This window comes from Cyprinodon tularosa, unplaced genomic scaffold (genome assembly GCF_016077235.1).
Source record: "Cyprinodon tularosa strain WSP-4 unplaced genomic scaffold, ASM1607723v1 ctg224, whole genome shotgun sequence".
In the NCBI taxonomy this organism is placed as follows: Eukaryota; Metazoa; Chordata; class Actinopteri; order Cyprinodontiformes; family Cyprinodontidae; genus Cyprinodon; species Cyprinodon tularosa.
The window spans coordinates 103,932-128,022 of record NW_024038835.1 but is presented as its reverse complement, the minus strand read 5'-3'; the positions used below and the strand labels follow the sequence as shown (position 1 = coordinate 128,022).

General features: G+C 37.9%; 1 protein-coding gene across 1 annotated transcript in view; it reads left to right on the top strand.

Moving 5' to 3' along the window:
* LOC119784388 (sodium- and chloride-dependent GABA transporter 2-like) overlaps window positions 1-24,091 on the top strand; it is a 42,178-nt gene that overhangs the window by 533 nt on the left and 17,554 nt on the right. Inside the window, exons 2-4 of the mRNA XM_038286416.1 lie at window positions 14,062-14,196; window positions 14,292-14,432; window positions 14,581-14,668. Coding sequence (XP_038142344.1) covers window positions 14,062-14,196; window positions 14,292-14,432; window positions 14,581-14,668 — 364 coding nt within the window. The remainder of the gene's footprint in view (window positions 1-14,061; window positions 14,197-14,291; window positions 14,433-14,580; window positions 14,669-24,091) is intronic.

The window sequence follows — 24,091 nt, the reverse complement described above, 5'->3', positions numbered from 1 at the left end:
ACAAACAGCATTACATCATGCCTTCCTAGTATGGAAACAATATCAGTTTCATTCAACAATCCATCTAGAAAAATGTGGATTGATGGATGTTTTCCCTTTCAGCTACTTCAGTGATAATCCCCCTTCAAAAGCAGCAAGCAGCAAGATCAAATTTAGAGCTGTTGTTGAGAGCCAAAGTCTATGTATTGAAATCATTGGTGGGGACATGTCCACAGCAGTTCTTCAGAAAGTTACGCCCGTGCGTGCATGTGCATATATATATATATATATATCTCAGAGGTCTAAAGTAACGAAGTACAAATACTTTGTTACTGTAAGTACACTTTTGGTATCTATACTTTACTCCATAATTTTTTTTCTTCCTACTTCTGACTTCTTCTCATTACATTTTCACACAAGTATCTGTACTTTCTATTACCTACATTTTTAAAACAAACGTTACGTGTTACTCTTGGCTTAATGCAGACCCACCTGTTGGCTAATCCCATATCCCCCGTCTCCACCCGCTGCGCTCCAGACCTCGTGCGCAAAGCAAAGCCTACATCCTCCACGGTTCATCCCGTCCTGCTGCGCTCCGACTTACCCTCGGAGTTTGAGGAGAGCATGTGCGATATTATTAAATTCTTAGGAGCAAAACATGCAGAAATGAACGCTTAATATAATATGACGCATTTAAATAATCCCCATCAGCATCCAGCATATGCGCCGTTACTCCCCAAGTATTTTCTTTTTGTTGTGGATTTTTGTAACAGGAATAACCAGGATCAGACAAAACTGCCTTTTTGCTCTAATTTGTAGTTACTGATCTGTTGTTACTATATTTTAATTTGACAAACCGGATCTTCTCGCCGTTCTTTTTCCTGTTTGGTGCGATTGCAATAGTTGATCTTGACCTGGCCGGACCGGAGCGGAGCGGAGCCTGAACATTTCAATGGTTTTGGCTCAACCTGCTGCTGTGAAGCAGGATTCTCCACCATAAACAGAATCAAAAATAAATATGGATCCAGCCTCAAAATGAGCACCTTGATATGTGCTTTTTCTCCATTCAAACCCAGGTTTAAAGCCTTGCAGGGCAGCCTAAATCCCACTTCCCTCATTAGACAGAAAAAAAAAAAGAAAAATAACAAACTCTCAGTTCAGGTGTCTTATAAAATATGTGTGTCAGGAAAATGCTTATATATCAAACTGAAAGATTGTTGTTCTCTTCTTCAAACATTTTTTAAAAATATATGTTCTATTTAAAAATTCAATGTATAACATGATTGCATAAACACCTCATTTTATTTCAGTGTTAAATTCTGTTTAAAGTAACAGATCATCAAAAATGTCTCCGGACCTTTACTAGTTGTGTCATGATGGGTTAAAGCTGAAGTCTGTAATTTTTAAAAAAATCACTTTTTTGTCATATTGGCTAAAACTGTCCCTATGCCCAGACAGCAGTACATGTGATATGTAACCTGTGAAAAAAAACAGCTTCAATTGGTCTCGCATACTGCCTGTATTTCAATCTGGAAAGAATAATTCGGGACGAGTCAAAACAACCAATCACAGCCAGAGGAGCGTCTGATGGAGTGTCAATCACAGCTCACACATGCTGAATCCCGTCAGGAGGACGCGCGTGGAAGTCATGGCGGAGCGACAGCCACCAGCGAAAGAGAAACTGCCCTTACTGCCCCTGCCGACAACTGCTTACACGGCAAACTTCGGTATAACCAGCATCTTATATCTATCTGCTTGGAGGTGAGTGTTATCGCTCTTACCAGTTCACACTCCATGCCTTCTGGTCACATGTGGTAGCCGCACAGATGCTGTGAGAGGGGTGGAGCTTGGAGGTGGGGCATGAGTGAAGTCGAGAGGGTGGGGGAGTGGCGTGAAACCTGTTTTTCTTCAAATTTTCAGTCGAAGTCTGCTCTCTTCTCAATGTTACAGACTGCAGCTTTAAGGTGCCTAGCCCATATGCAGATATCACTCATGAGAAAGGGAAAAACTTCAAAGGTTTATTCACAAAAATGTATTATATAGACTCAGGTCCTGGGTTCTGGCAGGCTGGTCACAAGAGAGTTCTCCACTGTTCAGGGGTGGAGCGGATCTGCTGAGGGGGGTACCTTGAGGGTCCAGAGGCGAGTTGGCAGGCAGAGGGCTGAGGGCTAGCAGAGATTGAGCTGAGTGCAGGCAGGAGGAGTACAGAGAGCTTGGCAGAGGCAGACTGAGTCCAGGCAGGCAGATTCCAGGTTGGGTTCTCTCTGAGGGCTGACAGGCAGCTTCCAGACAGAGACTACCCTTCAAAGAATCACTGAAAGCAGGCAGACAGAATCCTGGCAGCGACAACTCTCCAGGTTCTCAGATTTACCGGCTGAGATCAATCTGTGAGACAGAGAGAAACAGGATCAGGCTTGTTCACAAAAGTCAGAAGATACAGACAGGCTGATTGGCTCAGGCTTTGCTAACCATAACTGGCAAACACTCTGGCGCTGGAGTGTAGCTCTCCGCCTCCTTAAGTAGGGACCTCTTGATGAGCAGATGGAAAACAGGTGTTGCAGGTGAGCACAAGCCCTCAGGAAGGGATCCTTGGCGCCCTCTGGTGGGCAAGCCTCCGGATCCCAACAGAGCCCCCCCCTCAAGGGCGGATTCCAGACGCCCCCAGAAACTGGCCTCTGAAGCTAAGGACGCTGGATTGCTAACGGGTGCTGAAGCTTGATCTGGCTGGCGGGGAGCTGAATGAGGTGGCAGGAAAGGGAAGAGATCTTCCTTCTCCCCATAAAAGAAACTCCAGAGGTCTGACTCATGGATGTGGGGAGCTCTGACTGCTTGGGGTGTGACTAGTGGGCCTAATTTGAGTTTCTTGGTGGATGGTGCTAACTGTCGATCGAAAATGTGTTTACAAAAACGGGATGAACTAACCTGGTGATGATGGGAACTGGAGTCCTGAACCGGAAGCTGAACCGCTTTGGATCTGGCTCGCAGCCTATTATCTAGGCGGATAGTAAGATTTATTAGTTCCTCCAAAGTTCTAGGTTCATCGAGAGTGGCCAACTCGTCCTTAATAGACTTATCAAGAGAGTGAAAATAAGCGCTTTTAAGCGCCGATTTGTTCCAACCGGAAGCAGCCGCCTTAACCCGGAAGTCTATAGAGAAATCAGCCACTGTTCTGTTACCTTGCTTTAATTCCAGCAGTCCACGGGATTCAGTGGACATGTCAGGGTATTGATTGAATGTTTGTTTAAATTCCTTAATGAATTCCTCAAAAGTACAACCAAAACTGATTTCAGAAGGGAATTGGGCTTCCGCCCATTCCAGGGCCTTTCCGGATAATAGGGACAAAATGAAAGAAATCCTCTCCTTATCTTCAGAATAACACTGAGGTGAAAAATTAAAAATAATTTGACACTGGAACAAAAATCCTCTGCACTTACTTGGGTCTCCTGCAAATCTTTCAGGGAGAGATGGGCTGAATTCAGGAAATGACGGGCTGAGTTCTGACCTGAGTGGTGGATTGGCTCCCTGAACCGGAAGTTGAACGGTCTCAGTCTCAGGTGTGGCGCTCTGGAAACACTGGGTAATTTCCTGCAGGGTGCGGTTGGTTTCAGCTTGACGGATGTTTAACTCACGGGGGGGCGGAATCATGGCTCTGAATGTGGACTGGCTGTTGATCCAACATTCTCCTGAGCGACTCCGCAGGGCTAGTTTGTTGGCCAGAGTGTTCTGTCATGATGGGTTAAGGTGCCTAACCCATATGCAGAGATCACTCATGAGACAGGGAAGAACTTCAAAGGTTTATTCACAAAAATGTATTATATAGACTCAGGTCCTGGGTTCTGGCAGGCTGGTCACAAGAGAGTTCTCCACTGTTCAGGGGTGGAGCGGATCTGCTGAGGGGGGTACCTTGAGGGTCCAGAGGCGAGGTGGCAGACAGAGGGCTGAGGGCTAGCAGAGATTGAGCTGAGTGCAGGCAGGAGGAGTACAGAGAGCTTGGCAGAGGCAGACTGAGGCAGACAAAAAAACAAACATGAAACCAGGAGTCCAAAAATCAAAAAATTCAAAACATGAAAAAATAAGAAGAAAACAAACCAGAAAACCATGGAGACATCAGGGAATCAAACTCAACGAGAAAGGCTCAGAGAGACGAAGTGGAGGGAGACTGAAGAGGTTTGACGAGGACCCAGCACTGAAGAACTAAACAGGGAGGGTATTTAAAGGAGACCTAAACAAAGAGAGGACTAACGACCAGATTGGGACCAGGTGTGCATCGAGCAGAGCAGAAAAGGAGCTAAGGAAAAAGGACAACAGAAGAGGGTAGCAGAGGGCAACAAATAAGAACCTGAAAATAACCAGAAAACACATCAAAATAAGAATGAAACCACTTACACTATAAAACATTGAGCAAAGTAAAACTGAATACTCAAAAGAAAAACATAACAGAGCCAAAACTGAAACAGTAACTAAGAATTAATCAGAGAACACAACAAAATAAAAATGAAACTACTAAAAACTAGAAAACAAGGAGTAAAGCAAAACTGAACACTGGGAGAAAACATAAAGGAACCAAGACTAAGACAGTAACTGAGAAAAAAAACAACACAATAAACTAAGAATTAACCCACTAAAAGTAGAAAAGAAGGAGCAAAGCAAAACTGGATACTCAAAAGGAAAAACATAACAGAAACAGAAACCTGACATAAAGTCAGAATTCTTAGATTTAAAGTCAGAATTTTGAGAAAAGTCAGAATTCTGAGATTAAACAAAATGTGGGAACACCGTTTTTTTTTTTTTTTTTTACATTAGCCCCTCGATTTTATGTTATTACATCAAGTTCTACTTACCCATATTAGTTTTGTGTCATTTGGAGCTGTTCCGAAGATATTCGGTTGTGTAACGTTTTCCTATGGGCAACACGTTCAAGGCAAAAACTAAACTGTTCATAATTTATTCTTTATGGTACGGCAGCATTCATAACAAGTAGGCAAATCACTGTCCCCCAGACATCCGCAGTTATAATTTTTATATTCATATTTTTTGAAAACAAAGCGGAGTGTGTATGACATAATCCGCGTGTGCTGGCTACCATTCATTCATCCTGTCCGCTGAACTGCTGCTAGTTTTACTCACATGCCTGGAAGATGTCTAGTGCTACTACCACAGATGATCTTGCTCTCGAAATGGAATTGAACGATTCAGATTAGCTAGCCGAATGAATAGAAGGGGTAGAGCGTAGCCGCCTGTGGCCCGGGCTGCCTGTCACAACTCCAGTCCTGGCGCGTGGATGAGGTCATACACACTCCGCTTTGTTGTAAAAAAATATAAATATAAAAAATATAACCGCGGATGTCTGGGGGACAGTGATTTGCCAACATGTTATGAATGCTGGCGTACCATAAAGAATAAATTATGAACAGTTTAGTTTGTGCCTTCAACTCGTTGCCCATAGGAAGACGTTACTTGGATTACAAAACCGAATATCTCCGGAACAGCTCGAAATGACACAAAACTAATATAGGGGAGTAGAACATGATGTAATAACGTAAAATCAAGGGGCCAATGTAAAAAAAAAAACGATGTTCCCCTTTAAGCATAAAAAAGAGCATACTTATTTTTTGCATAGGACCAATGAAACTGAAGACCAATAGCATCCTTACCAAAGTTGAAATCAAACTTACAGCCTTGCATGATCATCTGACAGAAGATGATAACCTCAGTGAGTCACTTACCTGGTTTCACAGTTGAGTCCATCTCCCAAGAAAGGGGTTCGATCCAGCCGATGAGCTGACTACCTGACGCATCCAAGACAGTGTCCCTGATGCTCCAGCCCCGGAGAAGTAGCAGGAACCAGATCCAGGTCACTGGAAGTCAGAGCAGGCAGGAATAGTGCAGCAATCCAAGAAAGATTAATTAGATTTTTTATAATCCATTTGTCCCTAAGGGTCCGCAGATAAAATGTAATCCAGCATATTCATTATAAAAATATTCCATTATGAGAAAATCGCCACGTAAAGTTAGTTTTTTTGCCATGAGAGAAGTTCGATCTGTGAAGCTACCCGTCTTGCTAATTACCATAGACATTATACGTATATCACTGATTCTTGAAACTTTGGCAAAAACATGTCCCACAAAGAAAAGTGCTAATTCTGTTGGAAATAAATATCATTTTCATAAATAAAAATAATCAAGGTTATAATCAGGGAGTCCTTTGCACATATGTAAGGTTTTTTTAAAGGTTTATTTTTTTCTGAAATTAATTTAATGATTATATGCTGGCCCATTGCCTACAAAATCAGTTGCCCTTGGATAGGAGATAATCATTTCAACTTGATTAAAACAGGAAAAGTAATAATTGAATTGAGTAATATGTTTACCAAATGAAAGAGTGTATTGTAATGTGTAGTTAAAACTACAAATAGTGAGTTTTGAATAATATTTACTATTATTTTGTGATTGCTCAAAATGTGTCCCACATATTTGTCACCACCGTCAGATATTTATTAAAAGCAATAGAATCATGCAACTAAAACGTCAACTACGTTCCTGATGACCCCATTTTCAAATCTTTAGTTCTACTGCATGCATCAAGTTCATTCAAGCTCCTGTAAGTTTTCTATTTTCTCTTTAATTTGTTCATATCTTTCGACACTGCTAATGTCACAACCCTAACATGTCAACACCGTCTCTTTTGTATAAAAAATATTAGATTAGATTATGACATAAATGTTTACTTTTTCAGAAGAGGTCTAAAGGAGCTAGCAACAGAGGGGAAACAAGATGGCTAATGTGAAAAACTAGAGTAGTTTTTTGTCACCACTGTCAGGTTTTCTGTCTGACGGAGGTGGAAAAAACCCTACAAATGGTCCTCAACCGAGGCTGTATTATAATTGTTAATCTGTAATGTTTCATTAACCTCTTTTATATTTTTATTTATGTTTATGTATGTAGGGGATGAAGTGTGCCTTCCCTCTCTCTCAATTCACTATTATGCCATGTTCATTTGGCTTACATCATTTGGGATGGACATAGAGCACCTGCTACCTACCTACATAGCACATAGTATACAATATCCCTTGTAAGCTGTGCATCTCCTATGACTAAAGCCTAATAAAAATGGCATGGCAAAATTTTACCAAATCTAACATTTACTGTAATAACCCCCTATTTCATAGCCATTACACTCAACTTTAACTTTATGTATTTTAGAAAGTTATGGCTAGGCACCAGCTATTTGTGGAGGAGAGAAGGAGAAGAAACAGGGTATATCAAAAGAAGCATAGAGAGAAAAATATATTGTGATGCAGAGTTAAAGGAGGAATACCTCAGAGTGAAAAGGCAAAGATGGAAGAAGAAGGTGAAGGAAAGGAAGATAAAAAAAATCAATGACTCAATTCAATCAATGACTTGAATGAAAGGGAAAAGAGAAGTCAGAGAAAGTCTTGGAAACGTAGACAACAAGTATCAAGTGAATGTATGAGAAAGGGCTCAGATCACACAGAAACTGCACCAGACAGTCCAGTGGATCAGGCCATGCGCGAGCCAGCTTGGAGTAGACAGGCTGTAGCAGGAGTCGGGGACACTAGACGACAGTTTAACATGATGTCAGTGATGCTTTGTACATTATTCCTACTGGTAATTACTTTATTTTTTACTATGATGATTTGATATTTGATGATATGGGGATGGGGTACTTTTAATTGTATGTTGTAATGAGGTCATTGTCACCACCGTCAGTTCTAAAGTCACCACCGTCAGAGGGCTTTTAATTTGTTTTAAATTAATATGCTTACAATATGTCTTTCAAATCTGTTCTGTCATTAAAGTAATAGTCTCTTTTACACTGCAAAAAACATCTAGAAATAAGGGAAAAATATCTTGTATTAAGTGTATTTACCCTTAATTTGAGCAGGTAAATAAGATGACCTGCCAATGAAATTAGTATTTTTACTCCTAAAATAAGATAATTAGATAATATATGCTTGAATTAAAACAAAACAATAGTTTTTTTTCTTATTTTAAATGTAAATTCTCTCGTTCCATTGGCAAAGTGTCACACTTACTTCCTCAATTCAAGAAAAAATGCACTAAATTTGAGCAAAAATGACTTATTTAGATTTCCATTTTTTGCAGTGTAATACAAACATATGTTTGTTGAATAAAAAAAACATGACTTTCTATTTAAGCTTAAAGTAAACATTGTATGATGTTAGATCTTTTAAAGGACTACTTTTGAAACAGTATAGAAAATTAACAAAAGTAAATATTTAACATTTAACAGCATATATGTGTACTAACAATGCCAGATAATGATTTAAAAACTCTAAATACATATTAGACCAAATAAATACAAAATGATTTGCTTTTTATTGTCTCTGATGGTGATGACAAAAACAAAGTAATAAATGGAAAAACGCCTATTTTATAATAAAAAATACAAAGCAAGGAGGTTGCACCGGTACATTGCTGAACAGCCAAGACCGTGGTCTATAACAATATACCTTCAGATTTTGTAATTTAACTAACTTTTTATTTTCAAAATTATAACCTGTTTTATCCAAATTCCCAAGAATCAGTGATATGTAGATGGCTCATTGGACAGGGTTTTTTATGCTGCGAATGAGTCAGAGCGTCCGCCATGTAGAAAGTGGTTAACCTGCTGATAGACTCAGACACCTAAACAGGTGTGGAAAAGCAAGCGTACTGTTGGATTAATAACTTTATATGACTACAGGACAGCAGAAAGAAAACAACATTACAGAATGAAATTCCACTCTGCTTCACAACGTGGCTGGAGATAATATTCAGTTACCTTTACCACATGTAACAGACACTTACATATCTTTACAAAACATATAACTCTAATTCAGCGATTAAACTCAGCCTTATTAACATTAATAACATGACACATTACATTTTAATGCTCAACATAGCAATGAAATGTCACAGAAGTGAACTGGAGAAACGCAGACGCAATTTCCACCCCATGTGGAAATCGTGTAGATTGCTTACTGTTGCAAACAGCTGCAACAGCCCTCAAAGAGCAATGCACCCCGAATGCAGAAAAAAAAAGGCTCTAGTTGTCTCTGGGTTACATCCTCCCCCACTTAGACTGTGACGTCCCAGTCACTTGCTACAGCATGAACAACCCATGCAAGTTTCTGTTGTAAAGATGAAAAGAAACAAAGGAACATTTTCTTCTGTGTGCAGGGATCTACACTGTGATGTGTATAAAATGCTCTGCCACCGACTTGGAAGTGACTAAGGTAAGATGGTGGTAACCTTCCTCTCTGTGGTCTACCCTGTGGTGGAGTAGGATAAACTTCTGCATCACGTTCTGATAAATCTTCCTGCTCTAAAATAAATTCAGGGGTTTCAGGATCAGGAGGTTTATCAACTTGAGATACAGACTGCAGGTATCATAAACTGGGACTCGGGATTTGTATTGCCCTCGACAAAAGACAAATCATCAGAATCACTCACTTCATCAAGTGTCTCCAACACCTGAGTCTGACTGACCTGCACATCGCTAACCTCCTCATCCTCCCTCACTGCTACAGGAAAAACCCACATGGAAGGAGCATGTCATGATGCAGAACCCTCTCTTTGCCTTCTCCATCTTCCGACTTCACTAAATAGACAAGTATACTCTCATCAGGCTGTTTGACAATGACATGAACAGCATATTCCCATTTATCCAAGTTTTTTTTTAACTTCTTCCTGAGACTCATATTTCTCACAAGAACTCTGTCTCCAACTTCCAAGGGCAGAGCAGTCACGTTAGCATGAATGTAACAGCTTATTGAGGTTGTTGGGAACAGTCATGGTTATAAAGCCTTACAGCTGCTGGGAGAAAGGATCTGTGATAATGCCCCCTGGTGCATTATGTTTGAATAGTTTTTGGTATGTATATTTTGAATTTAGAGCCCCTGGACAGGCTGATGTTATAGTAAAATACATAAAACATCTAACCGGATCTAACAGGACAAGTACAGATACACTGTAAAAACGACAACTCAAAATTGTTCACCTTACTAAGATTTTTGCATTCACTGACAATAAAATTGCCAGTTGGAACTTGAACTGTCTTTTGTGAGCCAGTTGAACTCACTTTCATAAGTTTCTGATGAAAAGTTCATCTTATTCAATAAATTAAGTTGAGTTTACTTAGAAGTTGTAGTTGACACCCAGTCCGAGCGAGGTCAACTTATCTGCGCATGCTCATTTCAAATTTGTCATGGCAACCGGCTGCTACAGGGTTTCCATGGATTTTCCCAGGAGCTCCCTTCTAAAGTTTGGTTCAGCCATCTGGTCATTCTGCTGGCGGTAACTTTCCCTGAGGACTCGTCCAAGAGAAGACTAAGGCACTAGTTTCCTGTCATCTCTGGCAATATTGCATTATTTGTAAGGTTTTAACAGGAGTTGAAAAGTAAAAAAATATATGCTGAAACCTGATTTGCTTTAAGCATAAGATTACTTGTTTACATTATGAAATTGTAAACCTGTTTTTGCCAAAGTGGTTCAAATAAACATGCAAAATTTAACGGGATTGCTGTCAGGGCTGCTCGGTGGCGCAGTGGGTAGCACTGCTGCCTTGCAGCAAGAAGGTTCTGGGTTTGATTCCTGGCCTGGGGTTAGGGTTTTCTGCATAGAGTTTGCATGTTCTCCCTGAGCATGTGTGGGTTCTATCTGGGTACTCCGGCCTTGTCCAAAAACATGACTGTTAGGTTGATTGGCTTCTCTAAATTGTTGAGTGTGTGCATGAATGGTTGTTAGTCCTGTGTGTCTGGTGACCTGTCCATGGTGTACCCTGCCCCACTTGGGACAAGTGTGTAAGAAAATGGATGGATGGTTTACAGTCAGTGGATGATTTAATGGTGGGGGACTAAACTCAAAAATGTAAGTTATTACAGGGGATGGTAATCTGAATTTAAAATAACGTTTTACAGAAAATCTGAACTTAAAATAATAAGTTTTTACAGACTTGAAAGTTCCAGTAACTTGAATTAAAAAAACTTAGTTGGCAGAACTTGAAAAACTTAGCTGACACAACTTAATAAGTGTAGTTCTACAAAACTTAAAAAATTAAGTTGATGCCTTCAACTCAAAAATTCTGTGCAGCCGGTTGCCTTGAAATTTTGAGTTGAACTAACTTTCGTTTTTACAGTGTACAAATCCATTATCCGAGGCCATGAGAATATAATTGGTGATAATATCAATATTATCAATATGCTTAGTCCTATGTATGTCTATGACTGTTAACACATCACTGCTTCATTTCATGTGTAGGATAAAAAAAAAAAAAATGCAATGTTGCTTTGTGGGTTGTTGAAGGTAACTTTTTTGCACATCAGCAGAGATAGCATCTGAGAGTCTCATAACAGAATTATCTGAGAAGATTCGGGCCAGCAAAAGAAAGGTGGTCCTCTAAATTAGCTGACTAAGAAACAGCCTTAAACCCGACACTGTGAAAAAGTCATTTTATTTAATAAAAATATACCCAAATACTTTAGTTGTTTGATCAGCAATGCCACAATGTCAGACAGGAGAAACAGAATAAATGCTGGTGAATGGATGAACTTCTGTGGGCAGCAAACTATAAAGGATCTCAAACAGGAGTCGCAGAAAAAGAAAATGTAGAAAGTTTTTTAGGGAATAAGTCACTGATAGAATGCATGCAACACATCTTTGCAAAAATCAGTCCATGAAACTAAAACAATTTCCACAGACAGACAACTTATTAGGATTACTTTGGTATACACTAATAATATACAATAATAACTTAAAAGTAGTGGAACAGATCTATAACAAAATATTTCTTTTAAAAATGTTGCACATATTGCTGCTTTCTGATTATTTGAAATGTAAGGGCTGTCATAATGTCTGTGCTGCAGCAGATGTCACTGGTGAGCAATGAATGAAGCAGATTGTGGAGGAAGTGATTTAAGGTGTTTGGATGCCTCATCTACCCTTCTCTGGTGGGTGTGGCCATTCCTGTCTGCCCTTGTTGTGATCCAGGGTGCCTTTGGATATCTGCGGCTCACGTTGCCTTTTTATCAGTCCTATGCCTTGTAGGGCCAGTCTGGGGCCTCCCACACCTGTTATCGAGCATATTTTTCTTCTGAAGAAGCTTAAGAAATCCTTTATCCACAAGCATGCCCATGCATACATACCACAGGAGTTTATTTTGGGGGGTTACGGATACACACTTATACTAAATACTAAGCTGCAGCTACAGATATATCACCCTGAACCATCAATTAACTCAGTGTCAGCTCTTGAATCAGTGAGTAATGGGACCTGGTATGAGACAGACAAAACAACAAGATTGGGAGTGAGGGAGAAGAAATGTGAGTAGGTCAAATAATGACTATGACTTAGCAAATATCTCCCCTGACACCCAATGACTATGACCTTTTCTCCACAGTAGAAACAAAGATTAATCAATTTCCTACATTAACATTCTTTAGAAAAATCCTCGTTCTACCCAACTGCATGGGCTCAGGTTTTGAGGGGACAAGTGGGGGAGAGTAAACTGAGCAGGCCTCCTGAACAGAACCAACATGCTGAAACAAGAGCCTCTTGATTCCAATCATGGTCTGCTGCGAACAAATTAAATAAAAAATGCACATTGTGACCAACCAGGCACCTTGTTTGAGGGACAGTAACCCTCTGGCAACATAGGTTCAAAAACATAAACCAGCTCCTTAGCAAATGCAGAATAACTATAAAGAAAAGATTAGTTTCAATGAGAGATAACAATGTTAGGAGCAGAGCTGAATGTAAAGAAAGTAGTTACTTTTCCAGAATCATGACAACAGCAAAGTTAGATGGCAGCCTCACTTCGGTCAGCCTCCCCCAGGGCACCTCTGGCTACAGTGCAACTTATCAGCATCAAAGTGTGGATGTGTCTGAATAGGTGAAAGTATAGTGTCAAGATTCAGCCAAAAGTGGACACATGTAATAAATACTTATACAAACAGATATACTTTATACAGTCACTCATAAACTACTCCTCACCCACATGTTTAAAGTCTTATGCTGTGTTAATTCCTAAAGCAGCAGAGGCAACAGGAGCAGCTAGTTTACATGCAAGTCAATCCGCCATTTTCATCCCGCAGCACATTTTGAGCAGCAGGAGCAGCACATCTGAGCAGCTGAAGCACCGACGGTATGTGGGGGTCTGAGTGGCTCTCACAGTGAAATAATATTTGAAGGCAGGATGGTAATCTGGATGAACTGACTGCACAGATTAAGTTTTCAGGTGGACTTTCTCACTTCAAAATAGATTCAAACTACTTTTTACCCACTGATCATAGCAGATATAGCTGACATTGTAACAGCCAAAGAATAAATTGGGTTGCAGCACTCAACGGACATCAGACCCACTTATCAACCGCGCAGCTAGAGCCGCAAATATGCATCAGCCACGCTTTTTTTGTGAACATTTATTATTTTTCTATTAACTTTATGGCCCCAATGTTCCTTTCAAAACAGCATTGCAGCACAGTAAAATACCATGCACCATTGTGAAATACTATTGCAGAAGGAAGTTTAATTTGTTGATAAGAAACAAAATACACTAATTTGATCTCTCTTAGGTTTCATTCAGTCTCATGCAAACTTTATTTTGTTCTTGCACAGTTTTGCTCAGTTTGACTTCTATTACATTGGGTCTCAAAAACCCTTTCATTTGGACTTACACAGGTTTATACAGTCCCACTTGCATTTCATTTGTCACATGCCTCTCATTCAGTCATACGCACTCTCACATGGTGTTGCATAGAGTTTTATTTGGTCACACAAATCATTTCTTCTGATTGATCTTTCAGTTTTCATCTGCTTTTGGCTGCTTTGGCACTTTACACCTGAGTTATGAAGGTCATTTTAAATTATAAATATTTGTGCATTGTAACTGTCAATTATTATTTTCAGTGGCGTCCCACAGCCATCCCACAGCACTCAATATTCAAACATTGTATATATCAAGTCGATTATGATTTTTAATGATTTTATTGGAGTTAGATCTAGACATATTGCTATTATTTTCACTGAGAGTTGTGTACAGTCTTTTTTTGTTATTTACAGGTGCATTCCTCATCCCTTACTTCCTCTTCCTTGTTACCTGCGGTGTCCCTCTGTTTGTCCTGGAAACATCGCTGGGCCAGTACACCAGTCAGGGAGGAATCATGTGCTGGAGAAAGATTTGCCCCTTGTTTGAAGGTGAGCGCGCTGCCTTAACGATGAAAGAGGGAGGGCAGTTTAGACTCAAAATGTAAAATTAACAAAAATTTCTAAATGAAATAATTCATTTGCAGGCATGGGATATGCCAGCCAGATGATAATTTTCTATGGAAACATCAGCTATGTTGCAATTTTGGCCTGGGCATTCCTCTATTTCTTCTCCTCATTCTCTGGAAACTTGCCATGGGCCAGCTGTAACAACACATGGAATACAGGTAAATAATCATAATAAAGCAACACCCCTGTGTGCAAATTGAAGAGACTCTCTTTCTTCATGAATTACATGCTGTTTTTTGCTGCATTGATGAGGCTGTTTAACAAGGAATCAGAATCTGCTTAAACCATGTAACGTTGCAATTTCAGATGGTTGTGTGGAAATTAACACCTATAACACCACTGCCAACTGGACCTCACCTGTGAATGCATCATCCTCTGTTAAAGAGTTTTGGCAGTAAGTCTTTGTAATGTCATCCTAGAGATGGCAAGTGGGCCACAGAAATTGGGTTTTATGAACTTGCAGATTTTTAATGTAGTGTATACAGTGTAACCTAAATTTAGTGAAAATTTGACAGGCTTTACGGATTTTAGTAAAGTATATTTTGCTTGACAAAATCTTACCAAAGCTTAATATTTGTAGTTAAATGAATCTTTTTCAGAAAGCTCCTTGGGAGATTTCATCACACTCAAAATTTGGTAAACCAAAATCATAAAAAATGTTACTTTACAATAACCTTCAAAATGACTTATTACCAAACAGTGCTGCAGAGTGCAAACATTTGGTTTATTCCCCTTCACAGGTCGATGACTTTGTAAATGGAGTTGCTAGTTCTCTGCATACTACCTTGTACCCCCTTTGAAAAAAAACCCTTCTAAAAATGCTGACTCCCTGGCTTTAGGAGGGGCTGCACACTTTAAAGTAAAACACTAGGATATTAAAGAGAAAATGAGCTCTACTTGCTTATGGGAATCCTACCTAGTGTCGTGGGAAAAAAGTATTCAACTATTCATCCATGTTAAATAAACAGAGATCGATGGATTTCACTCAGTCGGCACATTTATTCAGATCTTTGCAAAGAGAGAACAGTCATCATACAGCCCTCATGGCATAGCATTCTGCTCTGTTCTGATCTGGGCAGGGTTCGTCCCCCCCTACTTACAACAATGGAAAGCAGTCAGAGTCATAACAAATTACACACACTTTGGTTAACAGTAACATGTTATGAATAAACCTTGAGAAAGAATCTGGATTGTTATGGGAAGAAGCAATGTCTGGTCTACAAACAACATTCTGCAGGGAATGGTGTGGCCTTGAGAGAGAAACAGACTGAGTGAAAAATTTTATAGTGAGTAAATATGAATATTAATATATATTAGAAGAAAGAAAGTTTTCCCACAACAGTCCACCCTTTCGATTATAAAAGGATATTATCCTTGTGTAATCGATATCATAAAAAAAGGAAATGTATGAATATAAAAAACTAAGAAACTAAAATTGTGAGTGTATGTAAAGAAAGCTAAAAACTACAAAACTAAAATAAAAAAATTAAGAAAAATAATAATTTAAAAATAATAAATAAAAAATCCACAACTGCATTAAGTCGGTGGACAATGTTAAATGATTATAATAGATGGAAAAATTATGGAAAGGATTATGATAGCTAAAATATGTTGCCAATAAAAAGAGCCCTGGAATCACACCTTAGTTGGCAAAAATATTTACTGTTTTTCCCCATTATGATATTTTTATGGTAAAATATCTATTTGCTGAAAATTTTAATTTTTAGTTCTTATCATTATCAGTTACCCTTTTTGTTTCCCTGGAAAGAGAAAAGTTCAAATCAGTCAAAACAATAGACCCCTTCATGTCTACAAACTGTAAGTCAAATTATTAATCTGAGCTTCATTAAAAGTAAAAAGGATCAATCTCTATGCAAAATGTTAAAATCATAACACAAAGATGTTTCACGCAGATGACGAGTTCAGCTCTTCAGAATCAGGGTCAGTCAAAGCACACATTGAAAAGTTGGAGGATTTAATCTCAGCGCTCCTGTTTCCCAACGGTGGCTGAGATGACCCGATCCTCAGAGTTAATTCTCTAATCCAGAAATCTCTACCAATACTGACCATCAGCCATCAGGTGCTCATCTAACACTTGGACTTTCTTTTTATTATCAAGAAAAGTAATATCAAACACTTAGATACTAAAAATGTTAATCTTTGATTAAAATACAACACATCACAACACATTTCCCTTCTCATTCATGTTGTATGATTAAAAAATAAAAAAGCCAAAACTGATGTCAGACATCTTCAGGTGGGCGTCTTCATCTTTCTGTTGATGTTGGTCCCTTATACAGGCGACATTTTGTACGTGGTTCAATGGGTGGTCTGCAGAGCAACTGGTCCTCAACACATCAGGTGGACTACTGATGTGTTAATTATCCAATCAGAGGGGATTATTCTGCCCCTTTATTCTGATTTGTTTTGTTGAAGCTTTTCCTGGTTCCTTCCAGATGAGCTCAGATGAGCTCTGATCGCTTTCTTTTGATGACTTTGAGCCACACCTCCTCCTGCTGAAGGATGGAAGGATGGCTGAGAAGGTCCTCCATCAGGATCTCAAGGCACCTTGGTCCCTCTGTAGAGCCTTCTCTGACTAAGGGGAAAAAAGGTCTTGTAGGTCATTTTAATGTGTCACCAGTCAGTCCCAGTCTGGCCAGAGGTCAGTGGTCTGGCCCGTTCTGTGGAGGTACGGGTCGACCCGTCATGAGCTCATGGGGAGGAAAACTGGGAGTCAAAGTTACCAACATGCTGAATTAAAGAAGCTGAGGGAAGGACAGATCAGATGTTATCTTACCCTTTCACAAACAATAGTAGATCAAAATAAGTTAGCTTAAAGAACTTTAGATTAAAATTTGAACTTTAAACTTTGTCACAAATCATTGAATTATTCCATAATTTTAAACTTACCCAGTAAATGTACTTCCTTAGTGTTCGGTACCCTTATCACTTCTGCACCTGCAGAAATCCAAACAAACTTCTCCTCAGCAGAGGAGGGAGGGAGGACAGTGTGTGTCAGTGGGCTGCAGCAATGTAAACAAGGGGAGACACTGCAGCACAGCCTTCTGTTGCTTCCACCAGACATGATGTGTGTGTGGAAGAAGAATATAGGCTTTCCATCCAATTTAAAGAACGATGTTTCCAAGGCGAAGCAAAATCAAAGAACTAGAAACAAGAGTTTCATGAGGTGAAGAAACACCAAACCAGGGGTGCAAGAAGCTGAACCATCAACAAACATCACTAAAGCTGGTTTTTCCCAAACGCACATCAGACAGTCAGGCTGAGGTGTTCTAACTTCATCCAGCAGTCTAGCAGTCGTTTCTGTCCTCTGCTGCTAAGAATTACCTTAATAGATTGTTTTCCTTTATAAGGCCATTTTATTCCCATATTTATTTACTTCACTGGTTTAGTCCTAATTTAGTATTTTCTTTAGATGTTTATTTATTCTGCTCTCAATTACCAACCCAAATTCCACATGGACTGTTCCAGATGGTAAAATAAACAGCATCTATATGGATCCTTATGAGTTTAACTTTGCTGTTTTTCTCTTGTTTTATCTTCTTTCCACCCTTTTCTTCATCAGAACAAATAAAATATGTTCTGTTGAAGAAAAACCACAAAGTTTCAGTCAATTTAACCTCCAGATATATCTGAGCTATGGATTCATTGAGAATAGGTCATTTTAAAGTCTCCACCATTCATCTTAATGTAGGAATTAAATCCTGTTTTTATATCCTCTATCATTGTTATCATTATCATTAATGTTATCGTTATTATTATTATTAAATAATGTTATTATCATCATTATTTCCAATTGAGTCATTTGAACACCGTATAATTATTAACCAATAATTATGTTAAATAAATTTGCATATTTATTCCAGATCAGCTTAAGATAGATTTACTTCTTAAAGAATTGTAAATTATTTAAAAGCAAATTCAACCAGCCTAATTTATTTTTATACAAGTTATTTGTGCTACACACATATAGATTTATTTACCCTTAAAGTTTAATCTAAATCCTAAAGAATTAAGGTTAACAAATTAAACTTCGGCATTTAGCATTTAAATAATGACAGGTCCTTGATTATTTGAAGAAATGCCCAATTATTGTTAAACAAGCATAATCTGTTCATTTGATTTAATTTTTAAAATCTGTCTCATTAAACTTTATTTGTTGTGATATTTGAACCTTATGTCAATCCCCTTTATTACCAATTTAAACAGCTGTGCATTATCTTTAACACATTAAACTCCTGCTTTGTTTTGAAAACAGGTTAGGGGGAAGAATGAGCCACAGAAACTAGAAACTGTCCTTATTTTAAAGTTTAACCTTAATTATTCACTCATTTCTATTTTACCAAGACAAAAATAACTAAACTATAATTTCACAAATGGACAACATACAATAGTTAGAGTGGATCCACAACGACAGACAACATATAAGACAAACAGATAAGACAAACAAAACACAAACAAATGGCCATAACATAAATGATTAAACGTAATTGTTGCATGCAAACCTTCATGTGTGTCAGGCCCTTTTTTCACTTGGGGGGGGGATCCTTAGCCTGTTCATCTTTACCGAACCTCCTGTAACTGGGTCAACGGTAAAATGGACGGTTTCAGTCTATTTATACGCAGGTACTTTAACTCTAGTCAATAAACAGCGAACCAGTTACTATTCTGCTGTAAGCCAGACATTTATAACTTTATGTCAGGTGCTATTTCAGTACTAATTCTGAAAGTTAGGATGTTTTTTATTGTTTTTTATCATCCTTGATTTAAATCCATTAAGCAGGTTTTAGGCTTTATTTATTTTTAAACATACTTGTTTTAAATGAGCCAAAAAATTATTATTATTATTTTACTCTCTTCGGAAAATATGCCACTTTGATTCAAATCTTTCAGGAATTAATTATTTATTTTTGCAAATCTATAATTTTCGTTAATAAACTCATAGCTTTTATGTATTTTAGTTGCATTTTTCCAAACTACATCCCATATATTTGGTAAAACTGTAAGGTTTATTTATTTTAAACACTTAAGGGATGAAATTGCTGATTTCATTGTTTATATGTTTTAAATGATATACATGTGTATTAATATTTTTGGAGGAAAGGAAAATCTAATTATTTTAGTTTTCATTTAGTGAAATCTAATTCAGATTAAACTGACACATAACTTTAGATTTTATCCTATTGGATTATATTATTCATTCTTTTTCTCTATAAATTGCTGTATTGTTTACATTTTCATAAGTTAGACCAACAATCACCTTTTCTCTGTCTTAGTCAGAACCTCAGACAGTCATGGCACAGGGACAAAGCAACATACCACAAAATCATGAAGAGATGAAGCTAATCTCTCCGAGTGGCTGCTGGAAATAGAATATGAATAATAATAATAAAAAAAATAGAATAAAGTTGTTCATCTTTACCATAAAAAAGAAGAAGCTTTTTCAGGAAAGGAATGTTGTCTCATCAGTCGCCCCACTTCATCCTTCAGTCACTTTAAGTCACGTTTCCCTCTCGTCACAAACTTTTCTCATCTAATTTTCTCAAATTTTCTTTTTATCATCAACCTTACTTTTCTCTATTTAATTTTGTATGTTTTCTTTATTTAATTTTAGGTTAATTCCTCCATTTTATTCTATTTTAAGTTTTTAAACTTTTAATTTGACCTTATTTTATGCCCTACTTACTTTTTTTCTGTAATAATTTAATAGTTTTTTATTTTAAGGTATGAGTTATTAACTTCCTGTAAAAATTGAGAGTTTTGTTTCTTTAAAAGCACCATTGAAATTAAAGTTCATTATTATAACTCAGTATAGTGTAAGTTTAATAAGTAATTAGGGCTGCAACCAACGATTATTTTAAAAATCGATGAATCGGCCGATTATTTTTTCGATTAATCGATGAATCAGACAAAAAATATTTTTTATATTAACCTCTTTATTCCAAAATAAACATTTTAGACAGAACAAACAAGCACACAAGTACAGGTTGCTCATTAACTGTACTGGTGCAATATGAAAAATAAATGTTTGTGTTAAAGCTACGCAAACTTACATGAGCAATGTAGCTGTACATCCACAAAATATAGGGTACTTTGTTTCATAAAGCGCAAAAAGAGACATTTTTGTTTTTAAAAGCCCCTAAGGGGCTCAAACAATAGGTCCCCCCATTTCAACAAATGAGGTTTTTTTAGACTAGAAGAGTTCTGCCTTTTAAGACAGGAAAGTATAGCAGTTAAAGTTGCTGCTTGAGAAAATACTGAACCATAGAGATAAAAATAGCCCTGTGATTCAAATTATAAATTGTATTTGGAATAAAAATGAGAGACGAAGGGGTGCTAAAAAAAAACATCCTCCAAAGACAGATATTTACATGGGAATGTGGCATATAATTAATTGACATAATACTGATCTTGCTGGATTTTATTCTGCTTTACTTCCATAAATTGCAGGATCTTCTTTATCTTTGCCAGAAGATTTAAACTTTAAAAGCCTTGCCCTCATAATTTGCAAGTAAATTTATTTATAAAGAAAATATAAATGCTGCTTAAGCTAATTCAAATGAAATTAAAAGTAAAATAAGTAGCCAACCTTATCACTGTCTGTAACCTACTTACAAGGTAAGGAAAGCATCAGATGAGCTACCTGAGAAACTAACGTAACGTTTCCCCTCTTTAAAACGAAACAAACATGGTTACTCATCCTGCTGATCAGCTCTCTTCACTGCCATTGAAGGCTCCAACGTCTTTTCTTTTCAGGTGCTGTGTCATAACAGTGGTGCTTCCGTGCCATATTCATTTGTTTTTACAAAAGTTGCATGTTACGTCTTTTTTCCCTTTACAAAGCGCAGGCTATTGTAATTATTGTGATCAATTTGCGCCGTCAATCCCGGCGCATGCACGCTTCATTTGCAGTCTGGACGCTGAGGGTAAACTCCTCACTAAAATCCTGCGGGTCTGACTGCAGCGCTGAGAGGGATTCCTGTGGGAGAGGGAGAAAGGAGTTGGGATGATGGAGGCGCCCCACGGCAGGCAAAATCCGCCAGTGACACCGTAAAAAGTCGCCAGACTTGTCGCTAGTCGCTTTTTTGAAAAATAGTCGCTGGAGAGGTCTGAAAAGTCGCTGAGTTGGCAACACTGCAACTGCAAGCGCTACTCGCTCTGCCATGTTTTTTTTTCTTCCACCGGATGACGGCGGCGGCGGATGACGCATTAATCGTGCGACACAACTAATCGATGATTAAATTCGTTGCCAACGCTTTTAAAAGTCGATTTTTATCGATTTTATCGATTCGTTGTTGCAGCCCTATATGTAATACAGTGTAAATATGTTTAGTATCAGGTTTAAACACTGCCTTTTTTGACTTCTTATTTTAACCCATTTCTTTTTGAAGCTGAGAGTTTCTTTGAACTCTCCTTTTAACCATCCATCATTTTAAACAGTTTTCTTCTCTTTTTTCTTTTTCCATTTTTTTTGTCTTTTTTTCCCCCAAAATCTGTAAATTTCTTACCTTACCTTCTTTTTAGCCTCTAACTTCTCATGATATTCGTTTATCTTATCTTCAACATTTTTTCTATCGCAACATTAAATTAAAAATTTCTTCTTGAGGAGTTGACAATTCTCTGGAACCTTGCCTTTTGTTGCAAAACCTTTCCCATTCTCTACAGGTAATTTACCGGTTTCCAATATGCACCATTCCTCTGGTGCCGACCTGGAAACTGGGGGGGATCCCACTCTAGATTACCGACGTCTCAGTAAAATTAAATGCCTTCTGGTGGCACCTACAACCTTCCTCTCACCCTTAGAGAGAGCCTCAATTTCCTATGCGAGGTCTTTTGGTTCACAGGTGGAAAAAACCTGAATTGCCTTTCTGCTCCCCAAAACAAAAATTATCTGTTATTTTATATGTATAATCTTTAGTATTATACTAATTTTAGTGCATTAAAATTATTAACCTATTAATCTTTAATTTAGTTAGTTTCTTGCTAGATTATAATTTTAATGGAGAAGAAGAGGACTTTGTTTGAGCTAATTTTCCAGTATTTGATTTCTAGTAATCTTTAAATCTGTTAACAATCTGTTGTTGTGTAATTTAGTTTTTGAAATTTAATTTAAACTGTGCCGACAAAAGATTAATCTCACCGTCTCAAAAAATTGTTTGTTTTGATCCTCCTGCTGACCTCTAGGGACCTCGATGCCAGAAGTCCTCACTCCCTTAACCTTCTAACCGGGGTATTGAGGCTGGAAGACTGCTTCCTCCAGGCGGTACCTGACACTTCTGACAATCGCTGTCCTCAGAAAAAATCAGTCAAAGAGAATCCTGCTTTGACAACGCAAAATTGTTGTGGGAAAAAAGTATTCAACTATTCATCCGTGTTAAATAAACAGAGATCGATGGATTTCACTCAGTCGGCACATTTATTCAGATCTTTGAAAAGAGAGAACAGTTCATCATACAGCCCTCATGGCACAGCATCCTGCTCTGTTCTGATCTGGGCAGGGTTCGTCCCCCCTACTTACAACAATGGAAAGTCATAACAAAAAGTCATAACAAATTACACACACTTTGGTTAACAGTAACATGTTATGAATAAACCTTGAGAAAGAATCTGGATTGTTATGGGAAGAAGCAATGTCTGGTCTACAAACAACATTCTGCAGGGAGTGGTGTGGCCTTGAGAGAGAAACAGACTGAGTGAAAACTTTTATAGTGAGTAAATATGAATATTAATATATAATAGAAGAAAGATAAAGATAAAGATCTGGAAAAACAGTTTACTGCTGTATAAAATGAACCTTTGTAAAGTAAGAGAGGGAGATTTTTTTCAATACAGTTGCCAAACTCACACAGAGCCATAGCTCTGTTGAACCGTCCATTCCCCCTGCTCTTGGCAGTAATGATTATATGGAATTCTTTATAAATAAGTTAGATTATATTAAAAATGCTATCATTAGTACTACTAAATATGATTGGCTTATCACTGGAAGGTGAGGCAGCATCTGAGGTAACTATATAGAATCTAACCCTGATTAAAACTGTTTTCAACCTCTTGAATTTTTCAGAGTTAGCAAGACCCACATGACTTGGTCAATCATAGACCTATATCCAATTTCTCTTTCTTATCTAAAACTCTTCAGAAAGTAGTTGCCAAACAATTGTGTGACCACTTAGATCATAATGAACTTTGAAGAGTTTCAATCTGGGTTAAGAGCTCATCATAACACTAAAACAGCTCTGGTTTAAATCACTAATGATATTCTTATGACCTCATATAATAGACTTGTACTGTATCTATATTTGTCCTGTTAGATCTCAGTGCTGCTTTTGATACAGTTAATTATAATATTCTTTTCAAAAGACTTGAATATTTTTTAGGAAAAGGTATCAACACTAGGCTGGTTTAAATCTAATTTATCTAACAGATTTGAGTTTGTTCACATTAATTTTAAGAAATCTTCTTTAGTTACCTCTGGAGTACCACAAGCAAGAACGCCATATTGGGGTGAAAAATTAGGAATATTCCATGGGCCCTTGACTGAAGCTGGCCCCAAAAGAAAAAGAAAAGATATGTCCCACTAGAATTTCAAATATAAAAAGAAAATCCTGCTGTAAAATAATTTGTCCTTTTGTTCTCCCTGATCTTTCAGCATTAAACAGAAAAACAAAGCAGAGGTATAAAGATTTTTTTTGAGTTTGACCCAGTACACAAGGTGATCCACATTGTGTTCAGGGACAGGCCAGTTAGCATCATTACAAATGTTGGACAAATGAAACCTTCTCTCACTTTAACACTTATTAAA